The sequence below is a fragment of the Neophocaena asiaeorientalis genome, unplaced genomic scaffold, assembly GCF_003031525.2.
Source record: "Neophocaena asiaeorientalis asiaeorientalis breed wild unplaced genomic scaffold, Neophocaena_asiaeorientalis_V1.1 scaffold202, whole genome shotgun sequence".
Taxonomy (NCBI): domain Eukaryota; kingdom Metazoa; phylum Chordata; class Mammalia; order Artiodactyla; family Phocoenidae; genus Neophocaena; species Neophocaena asiaeorientalis.
In genome coordinates this window covers 606,120-616,588 of record NW_020172627.1, presented here as the reverse complement: position 1 = coordinate 616,588, position 10,469 = coordinate 606,120, and the positions used below count along the sequence as shown (strand labels likewise).

Sequence of the window (10,469 nt, the reverse complement as noted above, 5' to 3'; positions counted from 1 at the left end):
TCAGAGGCACAGCACTGACTCCTGGCTGCAGCACCAAGAGCCTTTCATCCACACGGCTCAGAATAAAAGGAAGAAAAAGTAGAAAGAAAGAATTAGTAGTAGAAGAGAGAGAGAGAGAGAGAAAGAGAGAGGGAGCGAGAGGGAGAGGGAGGTTTTTCTGCTTCTGAGGCTGCTGGGAGAGATTTCCCTTTCTCTTCTTTGTTCTCACAGCTCCCAGGGGCTCAGCTTGGGATTTGCTCCTGCCTCGGCGTGTAGGTCGCCGGAGGGCACCTGTTTTTCTCTCAGACAGGACGGGGTTAAAGGAGCTGCTGTTTCGGGGGCTCTGGCTCAGCCAGGCCTGGGGGAGGGAGGGGTACGGAGTGCAGGGCGAGCCTGCGGCGGCAGAGGCCGGCGTGACGGTGCACCAGCCTGAGGCGCGCCGTGCGTTCTTCCGGGGGAGTTGTCCCTGGATTCCGGGACCCTGGCAGTGGCGGGCTGCACAGACTCCCCGGAAGGGGGGTGTGGATAGTGACCTGTGCTCGCACACAGGCTTCTTGATGGCGGCAGCAGCAGCCTTAGCGTCTCATGCCCGTCTCTGGGGTCCGCGCTTTTAGCCGCCGCTTGTGCCCGTCTCTGGAGCTCCTTTAAGCAGCGTTCTTAATCCCCTCTCCTTGCGCACCAGGAAACAAAGAGGGAAGAAAAAGTCTCTTGCCTCTTTGGCAGGTCCAGACTTTTCCCCGGACTCCCTCCCATCTAGCCGTGGTCCACGAACCCCTTCAGGCTGTGTTCATGCCACCAGTCCTCTCCCTGCGTTCTGACCGAAGCCCGAGCCTCAGCTCCCAGCCCCGCTCGCCCTGGCGGGTGAGCAGATAAGCCTCTCAGGCTGGTGAGTGCCGGTCGGCACCGATCCTCTGTGCGGGAATCTCTCCGCTTTGCCCTCCGCACCCCTGTTGCTGTGCTCTCCTCCGCGGCCCCGAAGCTTCCCCCCTCCACCACCCGCAGTCTCCGCCCGGGAAGGGGCTTCCTAGTGTGTGGAAACCCTTCCTCCTTCACAGCTCCCTCCCACTGGTGCAGGTCGAGTCCCTATCCTTTTGTCTGTTTATTCTTTTTTCTCTTGCCCTACCCAGGTACGTAGGAGGTTTCTTGCCTTTTGGGAGGTCTGAGGTCTTCTGCCAGCGTTCAGTAGGTGTTCTGTAGGAGTTGTTCCATGTGTAGATGTATTTCTGGTGTATCTGTGGGGAGGAAGGTGATCTCCGCGTCTTACTTTTCTGCCATCTTACCGGAAGCCAAAGAACCAGTTTTTAGTTTCATCGATCTTTGCTATTTTCTTCGTCTCTGCTTATTTCTGCTCTGATATTTATGATTTCTTTCCTTCTACTATGGGTTTTGTTTGTTCTCTCTCTAGTTGCTTTAGGTGTAAGTTTAGGTTATTTGAGATTTTTCTTGTTTCCCAAGGTAAGATTGTACTGCTATAAACTTCCCTCTTAGAACTGCTTTTGCTGCATCCCATGAGTTTTGGACCATCATGTTTTCATTGTCATTTGTCTCTAGGCATTTTTAAATTTCTTTGATTTCTTCTGTGATCCCTTGGTTGTTTATTTAGTAACATATTGTTCAGCCTTTATGTGTTTGTGTTTTTTTACAGTTTTTATCCTGTAATTGATTTCTAATCTCATAGCATTGTGCTCGGAAAAGATGCTTGATATGATTTCAGTAGTCTTAAATTCACTGACTTGTGGCCCAAGATGTGATCTATCCAGGAGAATGTTCCATGTAGACTGCCTGGGTTTGAACCTTGACCCTGCCACATGCTGAGTGAACTTGGGCACATTCTGAAGCCCACTGCCTCTCAGTTTGTTCATCTGGAAATTGGGAATGATGATGATGGTGATGATGATAACAATAATAGTAATATTCCCTAAGTTATCTAGCTGTCTGAGGATCAAATATGTTGATACATGTAAAGTGCTTAGAACATCACCTGGTACCATGAGTGCCATGTCTCAGCCAGTTCAGCACACTTTCCTTGTGCACATGTATATGCATGCACACACACACATATGCACACACAAGTCCACATGCAGGTGTAGGCATGAACACTCACACACTCACACACACATGCATCCACACACTTCTCCCCAAAGCATTGATGGTGTCACTGGGTGCCTTCCTTGTGGGCATGTTTTCTAGAAGGGAGAAATCTCATCCCCCAGGTTCTATATACTTTGTCTTTAGGTCGAGCAGCATGAGAAGGAACATTGACTGAGTCCTGCTCTATGTCAGGCATTGTCTTAGGGACTGATGTATCTTATTTCAAAACAGCCATTGTGTGTGGGAAGCTACAGTAGGCAGTCATCCATCCTGCCACCCTCTCACCTGGCTGGCTCAGCACTCAGGTCTTGGGAGGCCACCTGCCTGGGCTGCATCCCTCTGGGAGGACAGAACTGCCTAGACAGAATGGAGCTTTGATGTCATGCTCTGGCCCACCCAACAGCCGCCCTGCGGGGATGGTCTCTGAGTCAGAGATACGGAGATGGCAGATGGCGGGCCTTCCAGAGTCCTTGTAGAGCCTAGGGCTGGGAGAAGTCTGTTTCTCCTTCACTATCACTGTGAGTTAGGGAGCTTCATGGATCTCCAGTCCTTCCACTCTTTGCCTTGGCTGCCAGGAACCTCTTTGCCCAGTTGTGTATTTAGTTGTCACAGGTTTTCTGGGTCAAAAGTTCCTTTACCTTCTTGCTCTCTCCCTCTGTCCCTCATTTGCTTTCTTGTCCTGTATTAAATGTTTTGGATATTTTGCTTTCTAATTTTTTTTTTTTTGCAAATGTTATTGAGATATAGCAAACAGAAAGGTGAACAGAACACAGGTGTCACAAGTGTGTAGTTTAATGATTTTTCTCAAAGTGAACAAAGCTGGGTAAGTAGTGCCCAGGTCCAGAATCCGAGTATTACCAGCACCCCCGGGTCCCCTCAGTCACTGACCCACCAAGGTAACTATGTTCTGACCTGGTTTTGCACTTTACATAAATGGAGTCATGCAGTGTACACTCTGGGTCTGGCTTCTGCTAGCAATTATGGGTTTTTTTTTTTTTTCATTTTAAAAAATTTTGATAAAAATAGGTCTGACATACAATTTTAACCAAAGTGTACAATTCAGTGGCATTAAGTATATTCGTCATGTGCAATCATCACCATCATTCATCTCCAGAACTCTTTTCATCTTGTAAAACAGACTCTGTACCCATTAAACAATAACTGTCCATTCCATTGTCCTCCAGTCCCTGGCAACCACCATTCTACCTTCCGTCTCTATGAATTTGATTATTCTAAGTACCCATTTGATTATTCTAAGTACAGTATTTTACTTGTTTTAGTGGACTGGCTTGTTTCACTCGGAAAAATGTCCTCAAGGTTTGTCCATGTTATAGCATGTGTCAGAATTTCCTTCTTTTTATGGCTGAATAATATTCTCTTGTATGTATGTATCACATTTTGTTTACCCATCTATCCACTGATGGACACTTGGGTTGCTTCCGCCATTTGGATGTTGTGAATAATACTGTGAACATGGGTGTACGTATATCTGCTCAAGTCTCTGCTTTCACTTCTTTCGGGTATACAGAATTGCTGGATCATATGGTAACTGTGTTTTAAATTTTTTGACATGCCTCCGTACTGTTTCCCACAGCGGCTGCACCATTTTACATTCCCATGAACAGGGCACAAGGGTTCCAATTTCTTGACATCCTCACCAACACGTTTTCTGTTTTTTGGATAGTAACCGTCCTCATGGGTGTGAGGTGGTTTTGATTTGCATTTCACTAATGATCAGTGATGCTGAGTTGTGATTCTGCTTTCTCATCATCTATCGTCTGTCTTTTTGCCTGAGCTGTGTCCCATCTGTTGTCATTGCTGTCCCATGCTCCATGGTATCAGGAGACCATGACGATCCCGCTCATTCTGCCGCTCATGGGCATTAGGTAGTTTCCCCTTTGGAGGGATTGCAAGGGAGTGCCACTAAGAACATTCTAGAGTGCGTCTTTCAGTGGACATAGTGTTGGGTTTTTAAATGCAAGCCACTTCCATTTGGAGGTTAGCATAAATAAACCAATCAATAAAATGCATAATGCGTGCTCCCTGAGGGTCTTCCCTGAAGGTCCCCAGGCTTGAACAAGCTCCACAGGCCAGGCCCCTGCCCGCTATGCCCTCCTGCCCCGTCCCAGCCGCCTGGTGCCTGCCCTCCCAGTTTCTAACCTGCTCCCTCACGGGGGAGCCACCCTTGGCCCTGACAGCACCCCCTGCCCTCTGTTGTCCCCAGCGCCCTCCCCCACCGCCAAGCCGGCTAGCTTAGGGTGTGACCAGCTCCTCTCTGTGCCCAGGGGTCTTTGGGCAGCGCCTGGAGGACACAGTCCACCACGAGCGGAAGTATGGCCCGCGCCTGGCACCCCTGCTGGTGGAGCAGTGCGTGGACTTCATCCGGGAGCGCGGGCTCACCGAGGAGGGCCTCTTCCGCATGCCTGGCCAGGCCAACCTGGTGAGGGACCTGCAGGATTCCTTCGACTGTGGGGAGAAGCCACTGTTTGACAGGTGAGCTCCTGGGAGGGGTGCAGGGAGCTCCTGTCCATTCCCCTGCATAGCCTCCTCTCAGGATGCCAGCTGAGAGGCATGGGTGCAGGATGGAGGATGGGATGGCACCCTACACTGGCACGTGCCCAGCCAGCCCTCCCAATGGGCGGAGTGCAGGGCACAGAATCACTGCAGCAGCCCTGCATCTCCCTTAGGGGTGGATCCTGCCACCTCCACACGGGCTGTATTCACTGTGGATGCCCGTAAGCCCACCCCAGCAGGAGCAGGGAAAGGCCTCTGCTGGCACCATCCAGGACTCCAGGCCTTCTGCAGGGTCTGTCTCTTGGCTCTGCTTTCTTGGGATAACTTGCCCCCCAGGCTCCTTTGGTGCCAAGATGGAGGCATGGCTCCAGCCCCACATTCTCACAGGTTTTGGGGGCAGGGGAGCAAGTCTCCTCCACCTGTCCTGGGCCAGTGCCCATCCTACCTCATTACTGGGACTTACTGGGTCCTGGGCTCCACCCCGGGACAGTCAGCCTCACTTAAAGCCCAGGGGCTAAGAACGGGGGAGAGGTAGCTGTTTGGGGGCCTCTTCTCTCTGATGGTATCTCCATTATGGGGCAGTTTTTCATAGAAAATTCTTTCTGTATCAAGCCAGCCCTGGCCCCCATGGAGCTTCTGCCCATTCTTCTCAGATCTGCCTTCACAGATGAGGGCCCCTCTGTTGCAGGATGGGTCCACAGGTTTCTGCTGGCAGCCCTGGCGTTTTCAGATCTTTTCCTCTCTGGGCAGAACACTTCCAGCCCCTCCAGCATCTGCCCAGACCCATCACCACAGCCAGGAGAGTCTGTCAAATCCTTTTTCACATGTGGAGCCTGGGACTGATCACCACTCCCCAGAGGGGGTCTAACCCAGGAGGGCACAGGGGTTCCTTCATCTGGAGCCTCGTGAATTTCCATCTGATACTCTGAGCTTGTGGTTTATTATTTATAATCTCAGTGAGCTTGTGGTCCACTCTGAACCTCTGCCAGCCAAGCCTCTTCCATCCTGTGCCTGTGTGGCTGTGGGTTAGGATGGGAGATTGCTTCAAATAATGCTTCTCTGTGGTTCCTGGAAACTTGCTGTTGACATTGAGGTTTTTTAGAGAAGGGACCACGGCCCCAGTTGCCACTGACCCCACACCTTGAGCACTCCCCTGGCTATGGATGACCACGGCCTCTCCTTTCTCTGCTCCCCCCGTCACTGGGAAGGTGCTGACGAGCTGAGTGTGGTGTGCTTCTGGGAAATCTGACGGAAGTGATGTGGTCAGTAGCCAGAGGGACCCTCAGTTCCAGAACCAAGGAGAGGATTCTGGGGACAGGTGTGGGGTTGGGTGTCCTCTGTTTCAACAGGGCAACAGTAGGGTGTGAGAGCAGGTGAGTGCACCTGGGAGGGCATGAGGGAGAAGAGAGGAAAGGGGACAACCTGAGAAGCCCCATCTTGGAGGATGGGCTGGAGGTGATCCCAGGAAGAGGTGTAGAAGTGTCCAGAGGGAGAGACAGGAGCCCAGGGAAGGCCTGCCCCACACTGCTGAGAGGTCGGGAGTCAGGGCTGCAAGGCGGGGGAGTCTGAGGGCCTCTGCCTCTCTAGTGGGTATTCAGCAGGTGGGCCAGAAGGGGAGAGGATCCAGGCTGAGGCCTTCAGGAACCACAGCTTGCACAGAGCATTTGTGCAGGGGGGGCAAAGCCGAGGAAGGCACTCCAGGGAGCTGGGTTTGGTCCTGAGGCCCAGGAGGCCAGGCACAGTTTGAGTAGGGTGGCAGCCAGATCTGATTTCGTGTTTGCAGCTATCTCCCAAGTTGGCATCAGGTGGTAAGACAGTATATCTGGATCCCCGGGAGCTACCAAAAGTCCAGGTTCCAGGCCCCGCCCTCTCCACTCCTGTGGAATCAGACACACGAATGAGGAGTGGGAATCTGCATGTATAAAAGCCCCCAGTGACTCTGCTCAGCAACCAGATTTAGAGGGCAGTGGCCAAGGGGGAACCCCACACCAGGGTGGGGGCAGAAGCAAGGGTGAGTGGCATGACGGGCGCAGGTCAGGCCCCCCCTTTGCACCTTCCAACCTCAACCTCTCCTCAGCCTCTCTTCCCCCGCCCTTCCTCTCCCTCCCTGACCCCCTGCTTCCATCTGGAGCATCCCACACTAGCCCTGCCCTCAGTGCGTTTACAGACTTTTCTTCAATGGTCATATGCCCATTTTATGGATTAGAACCCAAGGCTGGGAGACCCCATGTAACTCACCCAAGATGCCCAGAGGTGGGCTCTGCCCAGCTGGATCCTGGCCTCTTTCCCAGAGCCCTTTGCCCTCCACCTACATTCCCCCCTCCAGGAAAGTTCCTCTCTCAGCCTGCTCACCCTTCCAGAACCATCCTGTTCCTCCCTCCTGTCATCCGACAGCCTCTCATGTAGGGTCTCCTCTCCCGTACCCACGCTTGCCCGTCCTCAGCCCCCTGAACACCGGGGCTCCACCCTCCTTTCCAGGACCCTTCTCCACAGTGTTCCCTGCACTGCCACAGCTGGCCCGGGCTCTGAGTGCCTCTCCCTTCTGGAAGCTTCTCCCGGGGTGTCTGACCCCATTCTCTCCCACTTCCTGGTATCTCCTCTGGCCCTGCATTGTGCCCACCCCCAACACAGGCGTCCCAAGGCTCCTCTTCTCCACTTCCTGACGAGATTGTCCCAGGGCTGCTCCCCTCACCCACACGCTGGCAGAGGCCATCTGGGACTGAGCTGGCTTGCTCCATGTGCATAGACACGCTCTGCACCGTGAACTCCGGCCTCCAGTCCTGGACTCGCTCCTCCATACAGAGCCCCACCTGGCCTGGAAGCTGCAGTCACCACACCTGTCCCTTCCTGCCACCCTGGTCTCTAGTCCCTGGCCCGTAGCAGGTCTCCCAGCCCTGTCCGTGTTGTTGCCGAGCATCTCGAGGACGGTCTCCCCCGTGCCCCACCTTGGTGGCTCTGGTGACTCTCGCAACAACCCTTCTTACATCACTTCGCACCCATCCATTGAGGGAGAGTGCTTGGTAGGTGTGGGGGAGTGGCCGTGAACAGGACAGACAACAGACAAGGCCCTGCCCTCACGTGGCCAGGACAGATGACAAATAAATGCACTCAGGGAACCAGCCCGGGTTCCCATCACCAAGCTCCCCTTGTCCTGGCCCACAGCACAGAGCAGGGCGTGCTCCTGGCTCCCAGAGCAGGCAGCCCGGCCCCCAGGGAGGTAGTGCTTGTTGACTGGGCTGGGATGGGAAAGATGGGCCAGGCTGTTGTGTGGAGAGTGGACTGTAGGGGAGCGAGGTGTAGGGGCCAGGAGACCACAGCTGTGTTCTGGATGGACATTGGTGTCGGTGGGGCTGAGGGGGTCTTTGGGAATGAAGAGATGCAGGGGAATGGCGGCATTACCAGATCCATCCTGCAGATGGAGAAACTGAGGCTGTGGGTTATCTGCCTCATGGTGGGTTACCTGCTGTGCAACAGCGAGGGCAGAAGCTGATTTGGACCCCAGGGCAAGCCCTTGTCTCCAGCTGTTGCCCTCCTTGCCGGTAAACACTGTGTGCCTGCTCCTGGGAGAGGGAGTGGGACGGGTGACGACACCTGCCCTGAAAGGGCTCACAGGCTGGTGGGCAGCCATTGTGCTGTGGGCTGCGAACGTTTTCCTTGAGTGCTGGAGGTTGGGGCTGGACTCAGGCAGGTGTGTGTTGAAGGGGAGGGTCTGAGGGGAGTTTAGGGAGAAAGTGACCAGAAACAGCCTTGGGTCAACTGTGGGGAGTGGGGAGAGAGGGAGGAAGTGAATTTCTAGGGAGGGAGAAAGAAGGTGAGGTGGTCAGGGCTGGGCCAAGCTCACAGACGCAGAAGCACTGGAACCCGCGGGCAGCCAGGAGCCGCCAGGATGGGGCTTTGGGCAGGGACGTGGAGGCAGGGTCTGCAGCATGGAGGGGCCACTCTGCGTCTACTTGCCCAGATCAGAAATGCTTCCACCTCCTCCATCGGGGGAGACATAACGGCTGGCCCTTGTCCGAAGGCCAGCAGCTGATCCTCCTGGCTTCCCATCCCTCCCCGCATCCTCCTGGGGCTCCTGCTCACACAGTGGCTGTTCGTGAACTCATGGGGTCCCCAGGTGGGAGAAGGGGCATTGGGCTCAAGGCTGGGTACTCACTGGGGAGCTAAGCACCCAGGAAATGGATGGGTCAGCAGAGGAGGTGGCTGAGAGAAGGCACTGAAGGCCGTGGGCGGCAGCATGTCTGGCTGGAGAGGGGAGGTGGGGGCACATATGGGGGCTGCTCCACTGGCCAGACGGAGAGCCACCAAGAGCCACCAGTCCTGAGGAAGGGAGGAGCTCTGGGTGCGTGAGTTTGAGGTGTATGTAGCCCTGTGGAACCCCAGAATTCCAAATGCCAGGGCGGAAGGGACCCCAGGGCTTAGCTCAGTGATACCAGCCTTGGACAGCCAGGGCCAGGTGGCACCTTAATGGCACAGCCATGTTCTTTGGTCCTAGGCCCATCTTTCCTGAGCACCTCCCATGAGGGAAATGCAGGTCCAGCGTTTAAATCCAGGGCCCTAGAAAAGCAGATGAAACACCTGGGATCTAGCCCAGCCTGGGAGGCAAGCTTGGAGGAGGTGCCAAGACTGCAGTCCAGGACCTGAACCGAGAGTCCAAACAGGCCCAGGGCTGCCGCCCTCCACAGGGCCCACTTCAGCCCGGGCAGCTCCCAGCTATGAGCAGGAGACTGATGCCTGGGAGTGCACATACGGGGCTCTGGGGTGCTGGAAATGGGGCATCCATAGTGTGAATAGAAGCCCAGAAGCCAGGGAAAGAGCCTGACCTCTGACCTGCCCAGCCCCTGGTGGCAGGTGCCCAGGGACAGCTGCCCTTTTTCAAGGGGCTCATTAGCCCTGCGTGGTGGGCACCTTTGACACAGCCCTCCTGCTTCCATTGGAGGGTGAGCCTGGGCAGAGGAGCAAGCTCAGGCTTGGGTCGAAGGACAGCTGTGCCCCTGGCTGCCTGCCTCCCCCGTGTGGAGCAGCTGCACGTCACCCTCCAGAGTACCCTGGGGCAGGCAGCAGGGCAGTGGAAGGGAGCCCTTCACGCTCACCTGTTCACCAGCCAGTCATCACAGTGCACACACACACACACACACACACACACGGACGTGAGAGCAGAGGCTGCCCCTGGTGGGGGTGGGCCGGGGTACTGGTCACTCCTCTGGTTCCCTGGCGCCCAGGCCTCACACTCATCCCTCTGCCTGCAGCACAACAGACGTGCACACGGTGGCCTCCCTGCTGAAGCTCTACCTGCGGGAGCTCCCCGAGCCTGTGGTCCCCTTCGCCAGGTATGAGGACTTCCTTAGCTGCGCCCAGCTGCTCACCAAGGACGAGGGGGAGGTTAGTGGCTCATGGGGACCCATCCTGGGGGGGTGGGCCTGCTAGTTGGTGGCGGGTATGTGGAGACAGGACTTTCTGTGACTCTTCATGGCACACAGATCCTGCCGCCTGCTGTGTGTCAGGGGGGTGGTGCCCTGGAGCAGCCTGCTTTGTGGGGGACAGGCCTAGACCTCCTAATCTGGGGAGGGCCGGAACATCCCACTGTGTGTGGAGGGCACTCTGGGGCGAGGTGCCTGGAGCATCCCCTCCCTGTGTGCGGCCCTCTGTCTCCCGGAGGGGCAGGTACTTCCTAAAGCAGGCCGTGTCCCAGCCGTGCCCCTGAGCACAGGGAGCTCAGGCTGGGCCACCACCCAGTAGGCACTCCTGCTCCATCACCTGCTCCCACAACCAACTCAGGCTGCCCAGGCTGGCCGTGGGGTTCAGAAACAACCAGACCTTTCATCTGTTTCTATCCCGCCGCCTCCCAAAAGAATTCGAGACTGCTCCCAGGACAGGCCCCCCACCCC

The 10,469-nt window shown here is 55.5% G+C and overlaps 1 protein-coding gene across 2 annotated transcripts in view; it reads left to right on the top strand.

Annotated features, from left to right (window-relative positions):
• Positions 1 to 10,469, top strand: part of ARHGAP22 (Rho GTPase activating protein 22) — a 156,098-nt gene that overhangs the window by 135,258 nt on the left and 10,371 nt on the right. For both annotated transcript variants that reach the window (XM_024739070.1, XM_024739071.1), the window contains exons 5-6: positions 4,356 to 4,563; positions 9,831 to 9,963. In XM_024739070.1, coding sequence (XP_024594838.1) covers positions 4,356 to 4,563; positions 9,831 to 9,963 — 341 coding nt within the window. The remainder of the gene's footprint in view (positions 1 to 4,355; positions 4,564 to 9,830; positions 9,964 to 10,469) is intronic.